At 39.5% G+C, this 24287-nt stretch overlaps 1 protein-coding gene across 1 annotated transcript; it reads left to right on the top strand.

Annotated features, from left to right (window-relative positions):
* The first annotated feature begins 21187 nt into the window (after positions 1–21187).
* Positions 21188–22402, top strand: LOC130949455 (uncharacterized). The gene has a single exon (XM_057878169.1). The coding sequence runs from the start codon at positions 21188–21190 to the stop codon at positions 22400–22402; it is 1215 nt and encodes a 404-aa protein (XP_057734152.1).
* Positions 22403–24287: the final 1885 nt, after the last annotated feature.

Below are 24287 nucleotides of genomic sequence, written 5' to 3'. Positions count from 1 at the left end.
CTTAAAACCCCCAACAAACTCATAGCCAATAATAAGAACATACATCCCTGCAATTCCTTGAGAAGACGACCCAAGGTTTAAATACTCGGTTATCAATTTTAAAAGGGGTTTGTTACTTGTGACAACCAAAACGTTTGCACGAAAGGATTTTTGTTGGTTTAGAAACTATATCTACAACGCGACTATTTTTATAAAATTCTTTACTAGAAAAAATCTTAACGTTAGTGGGTTAAGAACACTTATGCTCATTTAACTTACCTTCCGATATAAGGGTTGATCAAATGAGATTAATTCATCATAATTGTCATAGTTGTGGTTCCAACAAGGAAAGGACCCTTAGCTCATTCCATGTCAAGACTCTTTTCATGCTTTCAACCTTTCAAACATTTCCATGTTAATCTCTTTTATACTTTACTTGTTCATATTACATAGTTAGTTCTTTAATTTCTTTATTAGTTATCATTACAATTTTGCACGTTATTTTATTGCTTTATATGTTCATTTCTTCATTCACAACCTCTTGATCACTACAACTGGAATTTGTATCACTCGTTGCCTTCAAGTGATTCCTAGGGAGACGACCCGGGAGTCTAATACTCTCGGTTTTATATTGGTTTTGAATTGTGACACATCTTGTAAATTTTCCAAATTTGATCGGTGACTGATTGTTAGGTTTGGTCCATGCTTGCAACATTGACTCTCTTTTAGTGTGAAAATCCAAACCTATGCATATTGGGCTTACCATCCGTCATCAAATTTTTGTCGTCGTTGCCGGGGAATTCACTTTAAGTGCAATGAGAGCTATGATTTTGGTTGTGTAAATATGTGAATAGTGTGAATTTGGTTTGCTACTTGGTATTGATTGTAGATACTACTTTTTGGTAGGAGGCACCTCTATCTTAGTATTGATAGCACTAACTCTTTTTGTGTCTAGTCCTAGGTAAATAGATATAGTTAGAATACATAAACTTCTTAGTTTACTACTTTTATTCATATCATTGCGTTTTATTCTTTCTATTCATCATGAATTATCACCCTTTTGCCTTGGAGTCTAGTTGTTATCATGTTGTAGGGGGAAGCAATTTCAATGTTGGCTCACCACAAGGTATGGGAGGTCAACTTGAGGAAAGGTCACAAGCAATCAATTCTTGACAACAAGGACCGATGCGAGGGCCCCATGATTCTAGTGTCTCCTCAGTGTAATTTTGTCCCTCCACATGTTCATGCTCCATACCCTCAACATGAGACACAACCATTATACCCTCAAGCCCCTTCACCCTTCTCGCCACAAGTTTCCTTCCCACCCACTTATCCACCACCACGCATGGGACACCCTAGTTTTCACCACCATCCCATCCCCATTAACTTCCCTTATAAGAAGCCCACGTTTCAAGCTCTCATCCAAGAGCATAGGGAATTCAAAGAAAGCAAGAGAATTGCATGGCAACTCTTGCTGAGGCTTTGTCACGGCTAGCACTTGCTCACTCTACCCCTAGTAACCTAGCTTCTCCACCCTTGTCACAACCATCAATTCCAACATCTAGCATTGATGCTATAGATCCGGAAGGAAGTAAGCCATTTGATGAGGGTCATTCTCAATTCACTCATCCGAAGGTGGAATTTATTAATGGGAACAAGGATTTTGTTGAAGATGGGAAAGAGAAGGAACTTGAGGAAGGTAGCAACCATGGGTTCCAAAAAGGTCTAGGTGATGAAGAAAGTTCACAAGAGGGAGACCTTGAGGACGAAGAAGATGAAAGTGCCCCTCCAATTTCCCTCAACCAAGAAGCAAGGGAAGATTTGAAACCACTACCACCCCATCTTAAATATGCATTCCTTGATGAGAAACATAGATTTCCGGTGATAGTGGCAACTGACCTCTCCGATCAATAGGAGCAACAACTCCTTGAGGTTATTCGGAAGCATAAGAAAGCGATTGGATGGAGCCTAAGCGACATTGTGGGATAAGCCCTCAAGTGTGCCTCCATAAGATTTTCTTGGAAGAAGGCGCCAAGCCGGTCCGACAACCGCAAAGATGGCTAAACCCCACAATCCTTGACGTAGTCAAGAAGGAAGTGACTCGCCTCTTGGAAGCGGACATTATTTACCCTATTTCAGATAGTGAATGAGTAAGCCCGGTCCAAGTAGTGCCGAAGAAGTCCGGGGTAACAATGGTGAAGACGGAGAGTAGAGAACTTGTGGCTGCCCGAGTCCAGAATACTTGGCGGATGTGCATTGATTACCGCCGGTTGAATCAAGCAACACGGAAGAACCATTACCCGTTGCCGTTCATTGACCAAATGTTGGATCGCCTGGAAGGCTTTTATCGCCGATTCATCAAGAATTTTAGCAAAGTCGCCTTACCTCTCTCCCGCCTACTGCAAAAGGACGTGGATTTTCATTTTGATGAAGATTGCAAAAAGGCTTTTTACAAGTTGAAGGAAGTGCTAACCACAGCCCCTATTGTGCGAGGCCCAAATTGGAATCAACCTTTTGAAATCATGTGCAATGCCTCGAATCATGTCATAGGTGCCGCACTAGCATAGCGCGATGGTAACGCTCCTTACACTATAGCATATGGATCTAGGACTTTGGATTCGGCTCAGTCGAATTACACCACCACCGAAAAAGAGCTTTTAGCCATTGTTTTTGCTCTAGACAAGTTTTGACCTTGTTTTCTAGGCTCTAAAGTGGTCGTGTATTCGGACCATGCTGCCTTGAAATATTTGCTAAAAAAGAAAGAGTCAAAGCCTAGGCTCATTAGGTGGATATTACTTTTGCAAGAATTTGACTTGGAGATCAAAGATAGGAGTGGGTCCCAAAATTTAGTAGCGGACCATTTGAGTCGGCTTGAACATTTAACTCCAGACCCCACTCCTATCAATGACTCATTTCCCTTAGAAATCTTGCAAGCAATATCTCAGAGCACCCCTTGGTTTGCCCCGATAGCTAATTACTTGGTCACTCGTGTCTTTCCCCTACACTTTTCAAAACATCAAAAAAGATAAGTTGAGAATTGATGATAAATACTATCTTTGGAATGATCCACATTTGTGGAGACGTGGGGCGGATCAAGTAATTAGAAAGTGTGTGCTGGAGTCTGAGTTCCAGTCTATCCTTCAATTTTTCCACTCCTTAGAGAGTGGAGGTCACTTTGGCCCGCAACGAACAGCGAGGAAGGTTTTAGACTACGAATTCTGGTGGCCAACCTTAATCAGAGATGCCAACCAATTTTGCAAATCTTGTCATCAATGCTAGAAATCTGGAAATACCTCACAAAGGAATGAGATGCCTCAACAAGCAATGATTTTTTTGCGAAATTTTTGTTGTTTGGGGCATGGACTTTATGGGGCCATTTCCGAATTTCAACAGGTTCATGTACATATTGTTAGCATTGGATTACGTCTCTAAATGGGTGGAAGCAATTCCTACCCATTGTGACGACGCTAATACCATTGTTTCATTTTGAAAATAACATTATTTGTAGATTTGGGTCGCCACGAGCAATCGTGAGCGACTAAGGAACCCATTTTTGCAACAAGATAATCGAGGCATTGATGAAAAAGTATGAAGTCATTCATAAGGTTTCCACCGCCTATCACCCCCAAACTAACGGGCAAGCGAAAGTCTCCAATAGGGAGATCAAGAGAATCTTAGAGAAAGTGGTTAACCCACAACGGAAAGATTGGAGTTCTAGATTGAGAGATGCATTATGGGCCTATAGGACCACTTATAAGACCCCAATCGGAATGAGTCCCTTCCGCATTATTTTTGGGAAACCTTGCCATCTTCCGGTTGAGATCCAGCATAGAGCCTATTAGGTGGTGAAGAATTGCAATCCGGACCTAAAGGGGGCGGGAATGGAACGTAAGCTCCAATTGGATGAGTTAGAATGCCTTAGGTTGGAAGCATATGAAAATGCTCAGTTTTACAAGGAAAAAGCTAGGGCATTCCATGACCAAAACATTAAGAGGAAGAACTTCAAGGTAGGCGATGAAGTGCTTGTGTACAATTCAAGGTTGCGATTGATGCCCTGTAAACTGAGATCTAGATGAGATGGGCCGTTTAAAGTGGTAGATGTAAAGCCTTATGCGGTGGTGGAGGTGATTCACCCTACCAACGGAGTTCACTTCAAGGTTAATGGCCATAGAGTGAAGCTTTATCATACTCAATCAAAGCAAGCCAAGGAGTTGGAGATTTTCTTCCTTGGGGAAGTGCCGAAGTAACCAATGAAGCCATGCAAGTCCAACTTAGGACTCTAAACTAAAGTGTTCGGTGGGAAACACCCCACCATGGTGACATTTCTCCATTCTATCTCTTGTTTATAGCTTTTTGAACTAGTTGCTTTCTTGTGATATATATTAATTAGCTTAGGGTTGTTTGATGATTTTTGAGTTGTATAAGTTAAATTACTTGTGGACTATGATTTTGTGCTTGCTTTAATGATTTGGGGTTGGTATGTTATTGTACTAAGGTTGGAAACCTTAATTTTGAAGAGAAAAGAAATTTCTGAAACATGGCATCTATGCGTACGCACCAACCTGTGTGTGCGTACAAAACTGTGTTTTTTGCCATCTGTGCGTCCGCATACGCCTTAACATGCCCTCTGGTTGCAGCGCCAGTGCAGCCTGTGCGTGTGCGTTGCCCCCTTTTCTCTGACTTGTGCATGCACACAGCTGCGTGCATACGCACACGTCCCCTTACATGCCTCATCTGTGCAGCCGCACACTAATTGTAAGCTCCTCTGGTGGAAGCGAAGGAACAGCATGTGCGTGTGAACAACCTCTCCCATTCCTATCCTATATGCATGCGCACGGACCTGTGTGCGCACGCACACATGCTTTTGTCCACATATAAAAAAAATCTCTTTGTGTGAGCGCACACTCTTGTGCACCCGCACGTCGTTATGCAACCTCTCTGGTTGCAGCGTTCGCACGCTGTATGCGTTCGCACCCTTCCATGTTCTTAGCTTTTGTGCATCCCCACAGACCCTTATGCATCCACATAGGTCGCGTTCTGGGCAATAACAGGGCAGCCTGCCCTGTTGAGAGGCAGCCCTCTCTTTTCTTCCTTTCTCCATAGCTGCCCATCATCTCTCTCTCTCTCTCTCTCTCTCTCTCTCTCTCTCTCTCTCTTCTGTCCAGCCTTTCGCCGGCCACCGCCACCGTCAACCTGCCGCCGGTGACCACTATCTCTCTTTATCTTACTTCTCCTCTCTTTTCTTTCTTTCTTTCTTTCCTTCTTTCTTCTCTCTATTCACCACCGGTGAGTTCTCTTCCGGTGTTCTTTCCGGCGAACCCAACCACCGTAATTTCGCAGTGGCTATAAGGAGTGCCATTGTTCCTCCCTATTTCTTAATTTTCTCAACCCTTATACCTAAGGTTTTTGTTTCTCCTTTCTTTTTATGTTCATATATTTACATTTTGTTTCATTTCTTTTATGTTGCTTAGATTAAATTCCTTATTTTCCTTGTTGTTTCTTTGTATTGTAAAGTGTTTTGCTTGATTATTGGGTTGATTAGAATCAACTTTGAGCTTAATTGTAATAAACTTGCACACTGCATACGACATGTTTGATAAAATGCCTCAATGAACATCTTGTTTGATTCATATGACTTGGCCATCATATGCTTTCAATTTTTCTTCTGTTAAGGCATATTGTTTGAATTGTGCAGTTTCAATTGTGACTTTTGATGTTGATCAAATTGTTTTCCAATGCATTTCCTTATTAATATGCTTTGAGTTTAACCTCCCTTATGTTCCAAGAATTGTGTAACTTGTTAATGGGTGATTTTAATTGCAAATGAATTGTGTTGGTGGAATCTAAGTTTCATTGTTCATCTTGGGATTTAAATTGAGTACCCTCTTTACAATGTTCAACCTTTGGTGATGTCTTGATTAAACATCTTTTACTCTTCAATTAAGAGCATTGTATATGTGAGTACCACATGTTGAGGATGAACAATTGACATATCCTTCTTTTGGTGCTTGTTTGAAGTTGCTTGCATCTCTTTGTTTTACATTTGCAACTTGAGCACTTAGTTGTGAGGCTATGAACTTTGAGTTGACTTGAGAGTGTGATTCCCGTTGTGTGCGGCTGGTGTGTGTGTTCCAACCGCGCACACCATTGGAATATACACACCGCCATTCTTGTGAATCACACTATTTTCGGGCTTCCAACTAAGAATTCAATTTTTCTTGACCCTATTAAGTGCTTCCTCATTATTCTAAAATTGTGTTGTCCTATGACCTTAATATTCTCTGTTTTCTTTTTAGGATGCAAAAGAAGGGTAAGAAACCGATCGCTTTACCGGTTGTGCAATCTACACACTACAAGAAAAAACAATATTTGTAACAAAAAAAAATTGTTACAAAAAATCGAAATTTTGAAACAAAAGGATTTTGTAACAAAAACAGGAGCCGTTGTAGTATGTTCCGTTACAAAAAGTTTTTGTAACAAAAAATGAAACTGTTACAATTCAAAGTAATATTTTGTAACAAATTTTTTTGATGCAAAAAAACCAAAAGTTGTTACAAAAGTGATAACAAATTTTGATCTTCAAAATATTTTTTGTGACAATATATTTTTTCCTATAATAAAATTTTGTTACAAAATATAACTTGATTTTGTAACATTTTTTTCTTTAGTTACAAAATACTATTTATTTTGTAATAATTTTTTTAATACAAATTATACACATAATTTGCCAAATTATATTTTTTTAATTAATTAATGTTCATACCCTGGGTCGAGCTGTCCGACCCGGGATGTTCTACAGACAAAGCGACCGACTTCTTCAGGTCAGGACAACCCAACCTCTTCTCAAAGAGCTCGGCCAAAGTCACAGGAAAGCCCAAACAAAGGGCCCAAATAGAGGAACACGTCCCAAATCCAAGGGCAGCCCAAGCCCATAGAGATAAAGGCAGTTCCCTTAAAGATGACCTCACTTAAAGATAAGATAAAGATAAGATAAGATAATTAACTTATCTTATCCACAGGAGGCATCATCTCACCATTATAAATACACTGGAGCACCCAGGTATAACTCATACTCTGATTCTACTCAATACCTGCTTAATACCCTTGCTAACTTAAGCATCGGAGTCCCTTGCAGGTACCCCCCACCCTCCGAGGATGAAGGATTAGCAGCACTTTCAAGTGTCACAAGTCGGACACACAAGCTCCGGCGACTATATACCCGCCAGACACATCGGCTCCGACCAACGCAGAAGATCTCGACCGATATCGACCTATAGTTTCAGGTAACCCTCGGAACATTGGCGCCGTTGCCGGGGAACTTGGAAGTCATCCCAACACCATGGCGGACAACTATGACAACAACCACGACTCGGGTTTGGAAGATATAACGCCACACAAGAACACGGATGCCGTATTTAAGAATACTCCGGAAACCAATGGAGACAAAAATTCATCAAATCCAGGGGCGATAGAAGCGCTTCAAAATCGATTGGAGCAACTTGAGAAAGAAGCCCAACATCAACGTGAAAAAGAAGAAGATCTACGTCGGGAGATAAGGCGACGCCAAGAATTAGATGATAAGCTTATGAAACTCGAAGCTAATCTCAAAACTAAAGCTACTCGACCATCCACAGAGAATAGCTCTCAGAAAGATCAAGATCCATTCACCAGGGAAATTATGAAGACCAAAATCCCAAAAGATTTCAAACCTCCGGATATGACTCTATATGACGGCACCTCGGACCCCAACTACCATCTCAGCAACTTCAGAAGTAAAATGTACCTCACTGATGCCTCAGATGCAGTTCACTGCAAAGCCTTTCCAACAACTCTCACCAAGACAGCCATTAGATGGTTCGACAACCTACCTCCAAAATCCATCTCGAGTTTTGACGACCTGGCCAAAAAGTTCCTGGCCCGATTTTCCATACAAAAGGACAAAGCCAAACACGCACCCAGCCTACTAGGGATCAAGCAAGGAGATCGGGAGAGTCTTCGCAACTACATGGAAAGATTCAACAAAACATGCATGGCCATACAAAGTCTACCAACAGAAGCTGCCATCATGGGCCTCATAAATGGCCTACGAGAAGGAGCATTCAGCCAATCTATATCAAAGAGGTACCCGACATCCCTAGACGATGTACAAGAACGGGCGCAGAAGTACATCAACATGGAGGAAAATTCTCGACTTAGCGAAGCCTTGAGGTTCGGTTCTGCCTACCGAGATAAAGAATCCAAGAAAAAGGAAGATCGCTCCGGAGAAAAAATAAAAAAATATCATAATTACACCCCTCTTAGGGTATCCTTGGTAGATGTTTACAAAGAAGTCTGCCATACAGAAAAAATACCCCCAGCTCGGCCACTTAAAGGCAAAAAGGGAGGAGGAAATCGAAATGAATACTGTGAGTATCATCGAGTCCGAGGACATTCCACCAACGAATGCTTTGACTTGAAAAATGTCATAGAGAAATTAGTTAGGGAAGGAAAACTAGATCGGTTCCTGGCCAATCGGGACGAAGAACCAAGGAAAAGAAGAAGGGATGAAGATGTCGAACGATCTGAACGATCACCCCGCACACCGGAAAGACATGTCCACATGATACACGGTGGATTCGCTGGAGGACGAATCTCCAAGTCATCCCGCAAGCGACACCTCAAAGAAATATACCACGTCGAAGGCAAGAAAGAAGTGCCAGACATCCCAGCAATCACGTTTACCAAAGAAGATGCATCCGGAATCATTTCAGGACACGACGACCCCATGGTCATCACAATTATATTGGCAAACGCCAACCTCCACCGTACATTAATTGATCAAGGAAGCTCCGCCGACATTCTGTTCAAAACTGCCTTCGACAAGCTCGGCTTAGAAGAGAAAGAGCTAAAAGCATATCCGAACAGCCTGTTCGAACTTGGGACACCCCAGTACAGCCACTAGGATACGTATCATTACACACAACCTTTGGAAAGGGGAACCAATCCCGAACACTTAAGATAGACTATATCGTGGTCAACGTAAGCTCAACCTACAATGCCTTAATAGGTCGGACAACGTTAAATCAACTCGGAGTAATAGTTTCAACTCCACATCTATGTATGATATTCCCAACTACAGAAGGGATAGCTACAATAAAAGCAGATCAAAAGATGGCACATCACTGTTATAATAAAAGTCTAAATCTCCGAGGCGAAGGAGGAGAGTTCCACACAATCGAACTCGGCGGAGATCAGAGACGAGAAGAACTCCGTCCACGACCCATAAGGAGAAATAGAAAGAGTTCAGATCGGAGATACTGATGTGTGGAAAACGATCCAACACAAAACTCACCGGCAAGTGTACCGGGTCGCATCAAGTAATAAAACTCACGGGAGTGAGGTCGATCCCACAGGGATTGAAGGATTGAGCAATTTTAGTTCAATGGTTGATTTAGTCAAGCGAATCAAGTATTGGTTGAGTGATTTTGTATCCAACAGTAAGTAAATGACAGAAAATGTAAAGGGGAAGGAAAGAATTGCAGAAATTAAAGAAAACTGAAAGTAAAAGAGCTGAATCTTAAAGAGCAAGAAATTAAATGACTGAAACTTAAAGTGCAAGAAATGTAAATTGCAGTAACTTAAAGTGCAAGAAATATAAATTGCAGTAATGAAAAGGGATTTGAGGACTGGAATTTCAGAATTCAAGCAAGGGAAATTAAATTGCAACAATTATCAAAGTAAAAGATGATTTGAATTCTGTTAGATCTCAACAGAAAAGGAAATTAAATTGCAGCAGGGGTTCACAGAAGAACCAAAAGGAAAATGGGATCTCAGGACTCCAGAGACTAGATAGCAAAGTCTAGATCTCAATTGCCTTCCCAGATCCAAATTCACAAAGCAATTAACAAGAAATTAAAGAGGAAGCAGTAAATGAAATGTAATTGAACTCAATTGTGCAGAAGATTAATTAAAGAGATCTTGAATGGAAATTGAGACAGAAATTCCTTAATTCTTCACACCCAAGACTCAAACAAGAAAAGTAAAAATGCTCAAGCAAGAATGAGGAAGAAGAGAGATCAATTCTCCTCCCCAATTCTCTGAAATCTCAATTCCTAGCTCTCAATGAAGTCTCAAAATTTCAAAATCAAAAGAAGCTCTCAATTCAAAAGTGAAAAGAAAGGTTCAAAGCTCAAAAGAGAAGGTCCTAATTACATCAAACTATCTCCTATTTATACACTTTCTATTCTTGGATCTTGGGATTTGGATGGGCTTTTGATTTGGTGAAGAAATGAATTAAATTGGATTTTTAATTCAATTTTTAGCCCAAGAACATTTGCTTCCAGGAGGCTGCCCTGCCCTTGTGGAGGGCAGGGCAGAAAATGGTGCGTGCGTCCCTTGGTGCGTGCGTGTTGGTGCTGCAGGATGCTGCCCTGCCCTCCACAAGGGCAGGGCAGAGTTTTTTGGTGTGCCAGATTCTGCTGCCCGTGCGTGCTGATGCTGCTGAGAGTCCTTGGTGCGTGCCAATCTGGTGCGCTGGCTGTGCACCACAAAATGCTGCCCTGCCCTCGCGGAGGGCAGGGCAGTGTTTCCAAAAGTGAAGTTCCAAGTTCGAAACTTGGTGGATGCACACGCTACTTCTTTTCCTTGGTTTTTTTGGCACCAAATTAAGGCCTAGTTCCTTGCTTCCTCATGGTGCCGTGTTCGATCCTTGTGGCAAGCATTGGTAAGCTTTTTCCTTGAATTTATTCCTTTGATGAGCCCGATATTGCCCTTGAGGAGGGCAGGGCAGAGTTTTTGCTCTCCTTGATCCTTGGCATCAATTTGTGCTCCGCCCTTGAGGAGGGCAGGGCAGTGTTGCTTCTCAAGCTTGTTTCATTATGTTGCCCTCCTGGAGGGCAGTGTGCCCTTGTGGAGGGCAATGTGCCCTTGTGGAGGGCAATATTTGCTTCCTCCCATCCATGCGCCACACTTCTTCTTCCCTTGGGCCACGCTTTCTTTAAGCCACGTTTTTCCTCTTTTCTTCCTTTCTTCACCTACAAGAAACCAAAACAACCACTCAAAGTATCTCTAAACTCATAAGGTTTATAATTCATTAAAAATTAATTAATTCTTGCTTAAACCTCATGATTTAGCATTAATTTCATGGTGGTTGTTTGATTTAAAGAAGTTATGCATTTTCATTCCAAATCACTTACTTAGGATGCAAGAAAGTGCATAAAGACTAATAAAACAAGTGAAATTAGCTTGAAAAATGGGTATACGATGACTTGTCATCACAACACCAAACTTAAATCTTGCTTGTCCCCAAGCAAGCATCAAAACTAAGAGAAAATGAAATGAACAAGAATAGCAAACATATCCTTATTAGGCATATAGCAGAACTTGATTTATGGAGTTTTTATGCAGACAATGATAACTCAATTATTGTTGCTGTTACATAATATACATTTTTCCTCAAAGGCTTACTAAACTTGCTGTTATAAGGTTTACTCTTTATTTGCTCCCTTGCTAACTTTTCTTTTCTCATGTTGCTTAACAAGCTTATTATTCTTTTGGAGGCTTGTGTCTAATGTTTCAGTAGTAGCCTTTGGCTTTATTTTTACTCAACATCTTTCCACCACAGACACATGGCTCACTATTTTTTCCTAGGATCATTGATGCCCAGCATCTCTTTGGATAACTAAATGTTCTGTATCTAGGTTGCTCTTTATTTTGGACTTTCAATTGGTCATCCCAAATCAGTTGATCTAAGTGACCGGGTTTTGAAATACCCCTCAGAATTTACTTATCCAAGCATATCCTAGTACAAGAACACCACAGGCATGTGTCCTAGGGTCCAAGCTATTGGTGTCCAGCCTTTATTCTTTGTTTTTCTTGCCATATTGGCTTTTTCTTCTTCCTTTTCTTTCTGTTTTATTTTCTTTTGTTCTCAAGGGTTTTTCTTTATTGATAAGAACCTTTATAACAGCAAGCTAGCTCACACTTCAATGAAAATTAGATTATGCAGCAATTATTTCATGAGTTATGCATTTAATCAAACACATACACCACCATTAATTTCCATTCTAACTCATGCAACATTGGATATTTACTTTCCAATTCAAACAATTCTCTTTTATTCAAGCATGTGGGAAACAACACAAAATTCATCTCGGTGATGGATGACAAGCAATATGCAGATTTAGCATACATAATCAAACAATTTCACTTGCAACTAGATAAACACTTTAGCAGGGTATATAATGGTTTCCATGTTCAAAACAATTCACAGCAGCAAGGATTAAGTTTAGATACAATCTTTGAAGTTGCAGCCCTTTGATTCTTCCTGCTGTTGTGTTTTCTTTGAGTTTAGATGCACAATATCTTCAATTGTTGACTCATGTCCTGCATATTTCTCAAAGTTGCTTGCTTCTCAAGCCCTTAATTGCATGGTTAGTATGCATAAATTGAGTGTGGCTTTTGAATTTATTTAGGTGTTGGAGACACCAAACTTAATTGCTTGCCACTGCCTCTTATGCAACAAGTTAACCATATGTGAAACCTTGTATCCTTGCTAAAGGTTATGGAATTAAAGCTAGAAAGCAGTTAATTAGTTGGATAATTTGTTTGATTACTTAGAGCTAGCACTATGCAAGAGGTGAGAATGTATTTTTAAATGAGATTTTTGGTGGAACACCAAACTTAGAATCCTTCATTCTCCCTTAGATTGTTTTGGTGTGAAACACCAAACTTAGCTCCATGCATTACAGACCAATTATTCAACCTTTTTATTGAAATAAGCTAGAAAAAGGGAACTACCTCAGGTTGGGTTGCCTCCCAACAAGCGCTTCTTTATTGTCATTAGCTTGACATCCTCCATTCTTTGATCATGGAGGCTGAAAATCATAGTGCCTCAGCTTTTCACCTCTTATTGTGAACTTCCTTCCAGTCTCCTCTTTGATGATCTTTAGGTGTTCAAGTGAAAGGACCCGGTTCACAGTGTAGTATTCAGATAACTGTGGAGACACCTTCATTGGTTGGGTGTTTAACACCACTTTATCCCCTGGTGAAAAGCCTTCAGTAGGGATTTTCTTGTTTCTCCACCCTCTTGGCCTTTTTTTCTTTTCTTTCTCAAAAGATACTCCCTGCCTTGGTTGTTCTTTGTCTGGGATGTTGAATTTCTCATCTGGGGGTTTTGGATCTAGTTCCTCCTTGACTTCTTTGGTTTGTTGCACCATCTCTACTGCTTTCAAGCATGGATTTAGAAGTCTTGGAGTTAACTCATTGACTGCCTCCTTCAAACTTTGATCTCTGGCCTTATCCTTCATAAAATCTTCTTCTTGAATGGGTTCATGCAAGGTTTTAAAAACATGGAATGCTAGATGCTCATCATGCACTCTCAGCAACAATTCCCCTTTTTCCACATCTATCAATGCTCTGCCCGTAGCTAGGAAAGGCCTTCCCATGATGATGGGAGTGTTAGGGTCCTCTTCTATATCTGAGATAACAAAGTCAACAGGGAGAAAGAATTTTCCCACTTTTACCAACACATTCTCCGCAACTCCCAGTGCTTGCTTAGTGGATTTGTCAGCCATTTGGAGAACTATTTGTGTGGACTTCAACTCAGAAATTTGAAGTTTCTTCATTAGAGACAAAGGCATCAAGTTTATGCTTGCACCGAGGTCACATAATGACTTCTCAATTGTTATGTTTCCTATGGTGCAAGGTATGTAAAAAGTCCCAGGATCATCTTTCTTCTCTGGCAACTCTCTTTGGAAGATAGCACTACATTCCTTTGTCATCTCAACAATCTGTCCTTCCTTCAGGGATCTTTTCTTTGTCATCACTTCCTTCATGAATTTGGCATATAGTGGCATCTGTTCAAGTGCTTCCAAGAAAGGAATATTGATGCTAAGTGTCTTGAATATGTCCAGGAATTTTGAGTATTGCTTATCCTCATTTTCTTTTTTAAACCTCTAAGGGTATGGAAGTTTGGGGACACAAGGATTCACTCCTTCCCTCTTCTCTTGTAGTTGTGATTCAAGGGTGTTCTTGTATCCCTTTGAAATTTTTGCATTTTTGGTTTCTAGATCCTCTTTACTTTTCCCTTCTGTCTCTTCTTGTGGAACTTCTCTGTTGTGTTTGTCCTGATTGATGGCTTCCTTCTTCATAGTCTTCTCACTTCCCACTGTGATTGCTTTGCACTCCTCCCATTTTGTGGCTTTTCCTTTGTCCCTTGGGTGTTCTTTAGTGACATTGGGGAAGGCATTTGCTCTCTTCTCATCCATTTCTGAAATTTGCTTAGCCATTTGCCCCATGTGTCTCTCAAAGTTTCTGATTGAGGTTTATTGGTTTTTGAATGCCAGGGTCTGATCTTTCCTTGCAACTTCCTGATCTTGTCTTGCCATTTCTTGATTTTTCATGAGTTTCTCCATCATTTTCTCTAGACTTGAGATTCTTTGAGAGTCTGAATTTGGTTGTGGTTGTGTGAAATGAGATGGTTGTTGTTGGAAGTTGTCTGAATTAATTATGGGGGTACTTTGTGGGTGGGATGTGGTTGTGGAAAAGTTATTCTGGTGGTTTTGTAAGTTATTATGGGGTTGGTGATATGTGTTTTGTGAATTTTTGAATTGGTTAGTATTATTGGATGAATGGTTATGGTTGCTTGTGTTGCTGAGGCTGCCAGAGTTGAAGTCCCTTTGTCCTTGATTCTGATGCTCACCCCACCTTGAATTAGAATGAGTCTTTTAGGGTGTCTTGTGTGCATTACCATGAAAATTGTGTTGAAATGAACTTGAAGTATTGTTCATGCATTGCACCTGCTCAGGGCTTTGTTGCTCAAAATTGAATGTCCCAAAACTTTCTTCAGATTGATTCCACCCATGTGAGGTTTGAGATTGGCATTGTGTGTTTACTGCAACACCTTGCAGTCCATCAATTTTCTTGGCCATCATTTCTATTTGTTGCTGAAGCTGTTGATGCATCTGTTTGTTTTGTGCCAAGAGAACGTCAACACCTTCAAGCTCCAGCACATCCCTTCTCTGGGCTGGTTTGCGTTGTCTTTGATGAGCAAAGAAATATTGATTATTTGCCACCATCTCTATGAGGTTTTGGGCTTCCTCTGCTGTCTTTATTAGCTGCAATGAGCCTCCTGCTAAATGATCTAATGCTTCTTGAGCTTTCTGAGTCAACCCTTCATAGAAGTTTTGGAGTCTATCCCACTCACTAAACATTTCTGGGGGACATTTCCTGATTAAGGCCTTGTATCTCTCCCAGGCATCATACAGCGACTCTCCATCCATTTGAATGAATGTTTGCACCTCTGTTTTCAGCTTGATAATCCTTTGGGGAGGATAGAACTTGGCTAGGAATTTGCTCACTAAGTCTTCCCAATTATTGATGCTTTCTTTGGGAAATGCCTCTAGCCATTGAGTGGCCTTATCCTTCAGAGAGAATGGAAACACCAGTAGCTTGTAGATGTCTGGATGCACACCACTTGTTTTGACAGTTTCACAAATCCTGAGGAAGATGGATAAGTGTTGGTTTGGATCTTCAAGCGGACTTCCTCCATAGGAGCAATTGTTCTGCACCAGAGTGATAAGTTGAGGCTTCAACTCAAAATTATTTGCATGAACATTGGGAGTGAGTATGCTACTCCCGTAGTTTCTTGCATTGGGGATAGTGTAAGAGGCCAACACCCTTCTTGCAGGCTGGGTATTGTTGCTCACTCCCTCTTCACGCACCTCAGCCTCCATGACTTGCAAGAATCACAAACAAACCAAATGAAACATGGACATTCTAATGCTAGAATGTGGTTAGAGGGTTAGGTGACACAATGTGTCAAACAGTTAATGTGCTTAGTTAAAAAGAAAAAAAATGCTTAATCTAGACCTCCACTTCACTTAATCATTGTCAATCTATTTCAATCCCCGGCAACGGCGCCAAAAACTTGATGTGTGGAAAACGATCCAACATAAAACTCACCGGCAAGTGTACCGGGTCGCATCAAGTAATAAAACTCACGGGAGTGAGGTCGATCCCACAGGGATTGAAGGATTGAGCAATTTTAGTTCAGTGGTTGATTTGGTCAAGCGAATCAAGTATTGGTTGAGTGATTTTGTATCCAACAGTAAGTAAATGACAGAAAATGTAAAGGGGAAGGGAAGAATTGCAGAAATTAAAGAAAACTGAAAGTAAAAGAGCTGAATCTTAAAGAGCAAGAAATTAAATAACTAAAACTTAAAGTGCAAGAAATGTAAATTGCAGTAACTTAAAGTGCAAGAAATATAAATTGCAGTAATGAAAAGGGATTTGAGGACTGGAATTTCAGAATTCAAGCAAGGGAAATTAAATTGCAACAATTATCAAAGTAAAAGATGATTTGAATTCTGTTAGATCTCAACAGAAAAGGAAATTAAATTGCAGCAGGGGTTCACAGAAGAACCAAAAGGAAAATGGGATCTCAGGACTCCAGAGACTAGATAGTAAAGTCTAGATCTCAATTGCCTTCCCATATCCAAATTCACAAAGCAATTAACAAGAAATTAAAGAGGAAGCAGTAAAGGAAATGTAATTGAACTCAATTGTGCAGAAGATTAATTAAAGAGATCTTGAATGGAGATTGAGACAGAAATTCCTCAATTCTTCACACCCAAGACTCAAACAAGAAAAGTAAAAATGCTCAAGCAAGAATGAGGAAGAAGAGAGATCAATTCTCCTCCCCAATTCTCTGAAATCTCAGTTCCTAGCTCTCAATGAAGTCTCAAAATTTCAAAATCAAAAGAAGCTCTCAATTCAAAAGTGAAAAGAAAGGTTCAAAGCTCAAAAGAGAAGGTCCTAATTACATCAAACTATCTCCTATTTATACACTTTCTATTCTTGGATCTTGGGATTTGGATGGGCTTTTGATTTGGTGAAGAAATGAATTAAATTGGATTTTTAATTCAATTTTTAGCCCAAGAACATTTGCTTCCAGGAGGCTGCCCTGCCCTTGTGGAGTGTAACAACCCTGATTTTCGAGTATGCGAGATATTTTCTGAAGGCACGAATTTTGCCAGAAGATCAGTAAAGGGAACACCTCTTCTATATCAACAAGTATCTCAATCCTCATTGTCATTATGTCATCCTTAAGCTAGAACCTTTTCCAAGGCAAGCTCGATAACGCGGTCACGAAGAACCTAGTTTTTGAACCGTATCGGTTAGGAGTTTTGATTCGATCTTTCGTAAATTGTCTCGGTTTGACGAACCGGACTCGATTCATGAGAGAAGAGAGATAATAGGATAATATTATCATTATATTAGTATTATAAGCTTCTTGAATGATATTATAAGGTTACCTGGTCTGTTTTAGTTAAAAATAGAAAATCGGTTTAACCGGGTTTACGGTTTACTGGTGCAGCTTAGCACCAGCACTCTCTGGTGACTTTAGCAATGCTAAGGCTTCATTATACATGTTCTATTCTCATAATAAATATGTTGCTAGTGTCATTTATGCTAGTAGCTCAGAAAATAATTTTTAGAGATGTTTTTACAAGTGTTCTGATACACCTAGTTTTAGTAGTTATACACCAGAGATATTTTAATATTATTTTAATCCACCTCCAAGCCAACCAATCAAAGCTCACCCTACACCCCCAAAACCCCCAAGGCTGCCTCATTTGCTCATTGTGGCCGAAAATAACCAAGAGAAAAAGGAGAGAAAGTTCTTGGTTCATAAATCTTCAAAGCTTGATTTCTTCTGAACTAAAACTCAAATCAAAACTCCGATTTCACCAAAATGATCCTCTCTTCTTCCTCTACATAACCATGTGACTTATCAAGGCTGGAAATAAGGTGAGATGGCTGTCTCCCTCCCTCTTCAATTCGGTTTTCAAGGAAAACCATGTAAACATGTGTTTTCTTGATGTTTTTCCTTAGGAATCATGCTTAACTTGACTTGAGGGCCAAGAAACGTTAATTTCCAGCAAGTCTAAGGTGAGATATCTCTTCCTAACGTGCTGAGGGAGATTTGGTCAGTTGAGAGTTTGTGGATTTAAAGTTGTTCTTGATGTGTTTTAGGAGGAAAAAGTGCTTTAAGAACACTTTAAAGAGTAACCGGATTTGGAGCAGCAAATCAAGGTAGGGTTTGACGAATTTAATCTTTATTGATTGTGTTTGAGTTGTGTGATTATGATATGGTTTGGCTGTGCTTGAAATTGATTGTTTGTATGAGTAATTCTTGTTGAAATTTTGGTGAAAATTTGATGAAATTTGATGAAATTCAAGCTATGAATGTGTGTTCTTATGGCTGCTGGAAAACGAAACCCTAGAGCTTAAATTGGGGTTCAATTTGTGTTGAAATCATGTGGAAAATATGGGGTTTTAGTGGCTGGGAATTTATTTTGAATTTTGGTAAAAATCGGTTGCTGAAAAGATTGAAAAACGGGTAAAAACAGAGAAAGAATCTGAAGAATTTACGAAGAACACGAAGAACACTTTGAGTGTGGTGAAGAACAATGAAGAACACCTTTTAGATCTAAGAAAGGGCAAGGAAGTAATTATTTTGGTGTTTGAGGGGTTATTTGGTAATTTTTGAAAGTTAGGATGGTTAAAGTAGAAATATTAAAAGTTACCGGGGTAAAAAGTTAATTTTAAAGGTTAAAAGGTAAAGGCAAGGTAATTTTCGAAAATTTAATAATAAAATAATAAATAATAATAAAATATTAAATAATAATATTTAATTAAAAATAATATTTTAATAAAAATAATAAAATAATACAGAAAAGGCAGTTTTCTGTAAAAGCTTTAGAAAGACAACTTTAAGTGTAGAATCTTATAATTACCTTCATAAAACACTTAGGGAGTGGTAATAACATGTTAGTGAGGAAAAGATAAAAAAAGATAAAGGTTGAAGAAAAGATAAAAGTCAAAGAAAAAGTCTGTAAAGTTTTAATGACAGAAAACAGACAAAGATTAGTGAACGAATTAGGGCAACTTAGATAGTACTTGAGTTGCGACTAGGGTTAGGTATTATATGAAAAGTTAAACTGTTTCAGTATAGACTTAATGAACCTATACTTGGGACAGGCTAACTATTTATACCGAAATTTACATAAGCTTCAACTATATATGTTAAGCAGAGAAAATCAGAGCAGAGTAGGGAAACACAGAGAACAGAATAATCAGAGTTGAGGAAAGAGATAAAGAGAAGAAGAGTAACATATATATAAAGGAAATAGTAATCAGAGAAAAATAAAGAGATACAGAAAACAGAGTAATTAGAGCAGAGTAAAGAGATAAAGAGAAAGTTAAGAAAGGTTTAGGAATATGTGTTAAGGATTCAAAGGGAAAGAGGAAATGAAGATTGATTTGTGGATTTGTTGAGGTTGAGAAAGGATAACGAAAAATGATAAAAGGCGGGAATACCCCACGAACTGTTAGTTGTTTAACTACGGGGGACACCCATGAACTGATAATTGGTGGAATTCGGGAAGTACCCACGAACTGAATGATCATTGATCTCGGGAAAACCCATAAATTGTTATTTGTTTTATAAGCGGGAAAAACCCACGGACTGATAATCATTGATTACGGGAATAACCCATGAATTGTTGTATGTTGATCTCGGGTATAACCCACGAACTGAAGATCATTGTTTGCTGTGTATTGATCTCGGATATAACCCACGGACTGAAGATCGCTAAGTTATTGTGTATTGATCTCGGGGAATAACCCACGAACTGAAGATCTCTGTTTTGTTTGTGAAATGGTCTCGGGGACGCCCACGAACTGAGGATCACTGTTTCCCCTTGTGCGTATATTATGGGGTCGGGCTTTGCGCTGACTGCCGGTAGTCACGAAGGAGTGGTATTCTTACCACCGACACATATGCACTAAGGACACAAAGGGAAGCCATATCTGGGACTTGTTCCTAGGTAATGTCGGGATGCAGGGTGTAAACCGACACGTGAGCTCATGGCCTGCATAGGACAGACATGCATCATACTTGGTTGTGCATTTCCTCTGTTATGATTGTTGAGTAAATGTATGCTTTGTTTGTTTGTATTCTATTCTTTGTATTTGTGTTGTATTTTCTTGTATTCTTTTGTTTGTGTCCTGCTTTCTGTTGTCTCTGTTTTTTTAATTTATCTATCTTCTGTTTACTGCTCATCTATATTCTGTTATTCATCTGCCAAACAACATAGAATTAATGAACTTAACTAATAACCCCGACCCTACTAAGAACTCCCCAGTTCTTACCCCTTCTCTCTCCTTCCCCCTCCAGATGGAAGCATGAGTACCCTTCCGTAGTTCGCTGATGACTGTTCGTAAAGAGGATTCCGCTCTAGGTAGTCTTCTGAGTCTAGGGTGAATTCCGTTCTCTGTTCATATGTATATACGGTGAGGCCAGCCAACGTCTGCACCCCGCTTATCTACAAACTTTAGCCTAACTCCTTCGTACGATGTTGCTGTTATGTGGCCACTCGATGAAGTACTTGAGAGACGCTCTTTGATGACATATGATCGTGCAGAGGAGTAGTAGATGACCTTCCACCTTTTGATGACGTTCCACCTGACTTGAGTTTTGAAGACCTAGAATGTACCTTCCCTCGCTTTAGTAGTTTAGAGGGACTAGGTGAGTATAGAGTTTAGGCTAGCCTGGGTGCCAGCTTAGAGACCTCTTGAACAGGTCAGGACCTGGGATGTTATATGTATGTATATGTATATAGTTATTATCTAGCTATATCTAGGGGTGTTCTAACTAAAGGTCTATACTCTAACAAAGGCTGGATAAATGAATGTTGTTAGCTACTCGTGATGTATTTATTTGTGGTTGTTGATAACTGTTTTATCTATTATTATCTGTGAATTGATTATGAATGATTCTGTTTATTAATCCAAATGTTTTCAAAAAAAAAAGTACCTCGCAAAATAACTATGCTTTTAACAACGATTCAGGCTCATATAGTAAATAATAGATAATAATTAGGAAGACAAGTTGGTAGCACTCAGTTTCTAGTATGATCATGACTTACCAGAAATTGGGTCGTTACAATTTGGTATCAGAGCAGTTCGTTCCCAGCAGAGCCTGGGGAGTGGACTGACTATGCTTCATTGCATACTCTGTTGTGTGTCTCATGCTTATAGGATATCTCAATGATATGTGTTGCATGATCGTTTCTGTGTTTTTATTTTGAGAATGTTCACACTTAACTTGAGGTATTGAGACTGATCACCTTAATGACGATTGTTTGGTGTGAACAGGACTACAATGAGACCACAGAGACGGAGTGCGCGAGAAGGAACCCCTAGTGATAACCGAGAGAGAGAACATGAAATATTTATGACTACCATGAACGCTGTAGCTGAGGCAGTACGTGAGGCTGCAGTTGCAGCGGCTAGGGCTGTTGACCGTCTTGGAGTGAGAAATAGGAATGAGAATGAGCATGGGGAAGATAGTAGGAATGATGAGAACAACTTAGGGCATCGTGAAAGACCTATGACCCTTGCGACCTTTCTAAAGGTTAACCCGCCTAAGTTTAAAGGTACACTCGTTGCGACCGATGCTGACAACTGGTTTCGAGGTATCGAACGATCACTGCGAGCGCAACATGTTCCGGAAGGCCAACACGTGGAGTTCGCTACTTATATGCTGGAAGGAGAAGCGGAGCATTGGTGGCAGGGGATACAGCGACTATTGCAACAGAATGAAAATGACATTCCTTGGGATACCTTTAGGGATGAATTTTATAAGAAGTATTTCCCGAGAGCAGCACGTGATGCCAAGGAGATGGAGCTTATGCAGCTGAAACAAGGGGATATGACTATTGCTGAGTATGCCCGTAAATTCGATGACTTGTGTCGTTTCTCCAAGATTTGTCAAGGGAACCCAGCAGACTTTGAGGAATGGAAGTGTTTAAAGTTTGAAGGAGGACTCCGAGAAGAACTGATGAATTCTGTTGTTCCGCTAGAGATACGAAATTTTGCTGAACTAGTGAATAAAAGTAAACTAGTGGAAGAATGTTCAAAGAAGTTGGCAATAGCTCGAGCAAGTCGTAGGGAGGATTTACAAAGAGACTTTGTTCAGAATTTAGCCCCTCAAGGTCGCAACTTTAAAGCCATTGGTCAATTCCAGCATTGGAATGGAAACCACCGAGCTGTCAGCCTTCTAACTTGCAATAATGGTAGTGACAATAACCGTGACATTCGACAAGGACATGAGAGTCAACCTCACCAAGCTCAGAATGGTGTAATATGCCCAACTTGTGGAAAGAACCATGGTAGTAGGCTTTGCCGGGTTAGAACAGGTTTATGTTACTATTGTAATAAGGAAGGACATCGGGCAAGAGACTGTCAGAAAAGAATGGTAGATGAGTCTGCTGGCAACACTATAAAGTTTGGATCTATCGCTCGAGGTAAGCTCTATGCTAAGAATTTGCTTAAGTCAGATATCATTGCAACTTTTTACCTACGCCTCAAATTTTGAGGGCAAAATTTTCTTTTAGGAGGGTAGAATGTAACAACCCTGATTTTCGAGTATGCGAGATATTTTCTGAAGGCACGAATTTCGCCAGAAGATCAGTAAAGGGAACACCTCTTCTATATCAACAAGTATCTCAATCCTCATTGTCATTATGTCATCCTTAAGCTAGAACCTTTTCCAAGGCAAGCTCGATAACGCGGTCACGAAGAACCTAGTTTTTGAACCGTATCGGTTAGGAGTTTTGATTCGATCTTTCGTAAATTGTCTCGGTTTGACGAACCGGACTCGATTCATGAGAGAAGAGAGATAATAGGATAATATTATCATTATATTAGTATTATAAGCTTCTTGAATGATATTATAAGGTTACCTGGTCTGTTTTAGTTAAAAATAGAAAATCGGTTTAACCGGGTTTACGGTTTACTGGTGCAGCTTAGCACCAGCACTCTCTGGTGACTTTAGCAATGCTAAGGCTTCATTATACATGTTCTATTCTCATAATAAATATGTTGCTAGTGTCATTTATGCTAGTAGCTCAGAAAATAATTTTTAGAGATGTTTTTACAAGTGTTCTGATACACCTAGTTTTAGTAGTTATACACCAGAGATATTTTAATATTATTTTAATCCACCTCCAAGCCAACCAATCACAGCTCACCCTACACCCCCAAAACCCCCAAGGCTGCCTCATTTGCTCATTGTGGCCGAAAATAACCAAGAGAAAAAGGAGAGAAAGTTCTTGGTTCATAAATCTTCAAAGTTTGATTTCTTCTGAACTAAAACTCAAATCAAAACTCCGATTTCACCAAAATGATCCTCTCTTCTTCCTCTACATAACCATGTGACTTATCAAGGCTGGAAATAAGGTGAGATGGCTGTCTCCCTCCCTCTTCAATTCGGTTTTCAAGGAAAACCATGTAAACATGTGTTTTCTTGATGTTTTTCCTTAGGAATCATGCTTAACTTGACTTGTGGGCCAAGAAACGTTAATTTCCAGCAAGTCTAAGGTGAGATATCTCTTCCTAACGTGCTGAGGGAGATTTGGTCAGTTGAGAGTTTGTGGATTTAAAGTTGTTCTTGATGTGTTTTAGGAGGAAAAAGTGCTTTAAGAACACTTTAAAGAGTAACCGGATTTGGAGCAGCAAATCAAGGTAGGGTTTGACGAATTTAATCTTTATTGATTTTGTTTGAGTTGTGTGATTATGATATGGTTTGGCTGTGCTTGAAATTGATTGTTTGTATGAGTAATTCTTGTTGAAATTTTGGTGAAAATTTGATGAAATTTGATGAAATTCAAGCTATGAATGTGTGTTCTTATGGCTGCTGGAAAACGAAACCCTAGAGCTTAAATTGGGGTTCAATTTGTGTTGAAATCATGTGGAAAAGATGGGGTTTTAGTGGCTGGGAATTTATTTTGAATTTTGGTAAAAATCGGTTGCTGAAAAGATTGAAAAACGGGTAAAAACAGAGAAAGAATCTGAAGAATTTACGAAGAACACGAAGAACACTTTGAGTGTGGTGAAGAACAATGAAGAACACCTTTTAGATCTAAGAAAGGGCAAGGAAGTAATTATTTTGGTGTTTGAGGGGTTATTTGGTAATTTTTGAAAGTTAGGATGGTTAAAGTAGAAATATTAAAAGTTACCGGGGTAAAAAGTTAATTAAAAGGTTAAAAGGTAAAGGCAAGGTAATTTTCGAAAATTTAATAATAAAATAATAAATAATAATAAAATATTAAATAATAATATTTAATTAAAAATAATATTTTAATAAAAATAATAAAATAATACAAAAAAGGCAGTTTTCTGTAAAAGCTTTAGAAAGACAACTTTAAGTGTAGAATCTTATAATTACCTTCATAAAACACTTAGGGAGTGGTAATAACATG

Source organism: Arachis stenosperma, chromosome 9 (genome assembly GCF_014773155.1).
Source record: "Arachis stenosperma cultivar V10309 chromosome 9, arast.V10309.gnm1.PFL2, whole genome shotgun sequence".
Lineage (NCBI taxonomy): Eukaryota > Viridiplantae > Streptophyta > Magnoliopsida > Fabales > Fabaceae > Arachis > Arachis stenosperma.
This window is presented reverse-complemented; position numbering and strand designations above follow the sequence as displayed.

What these genes read in the sequence shown, in the direction of transcription:
- LOC130949455 (XM_057878169.1), top strand. Translation starts at nt 21,188, where the DNA reads ATGAGACCACAGAGACGGAGTGCGCGAGAAGGAACCCCTAGTGATAAC.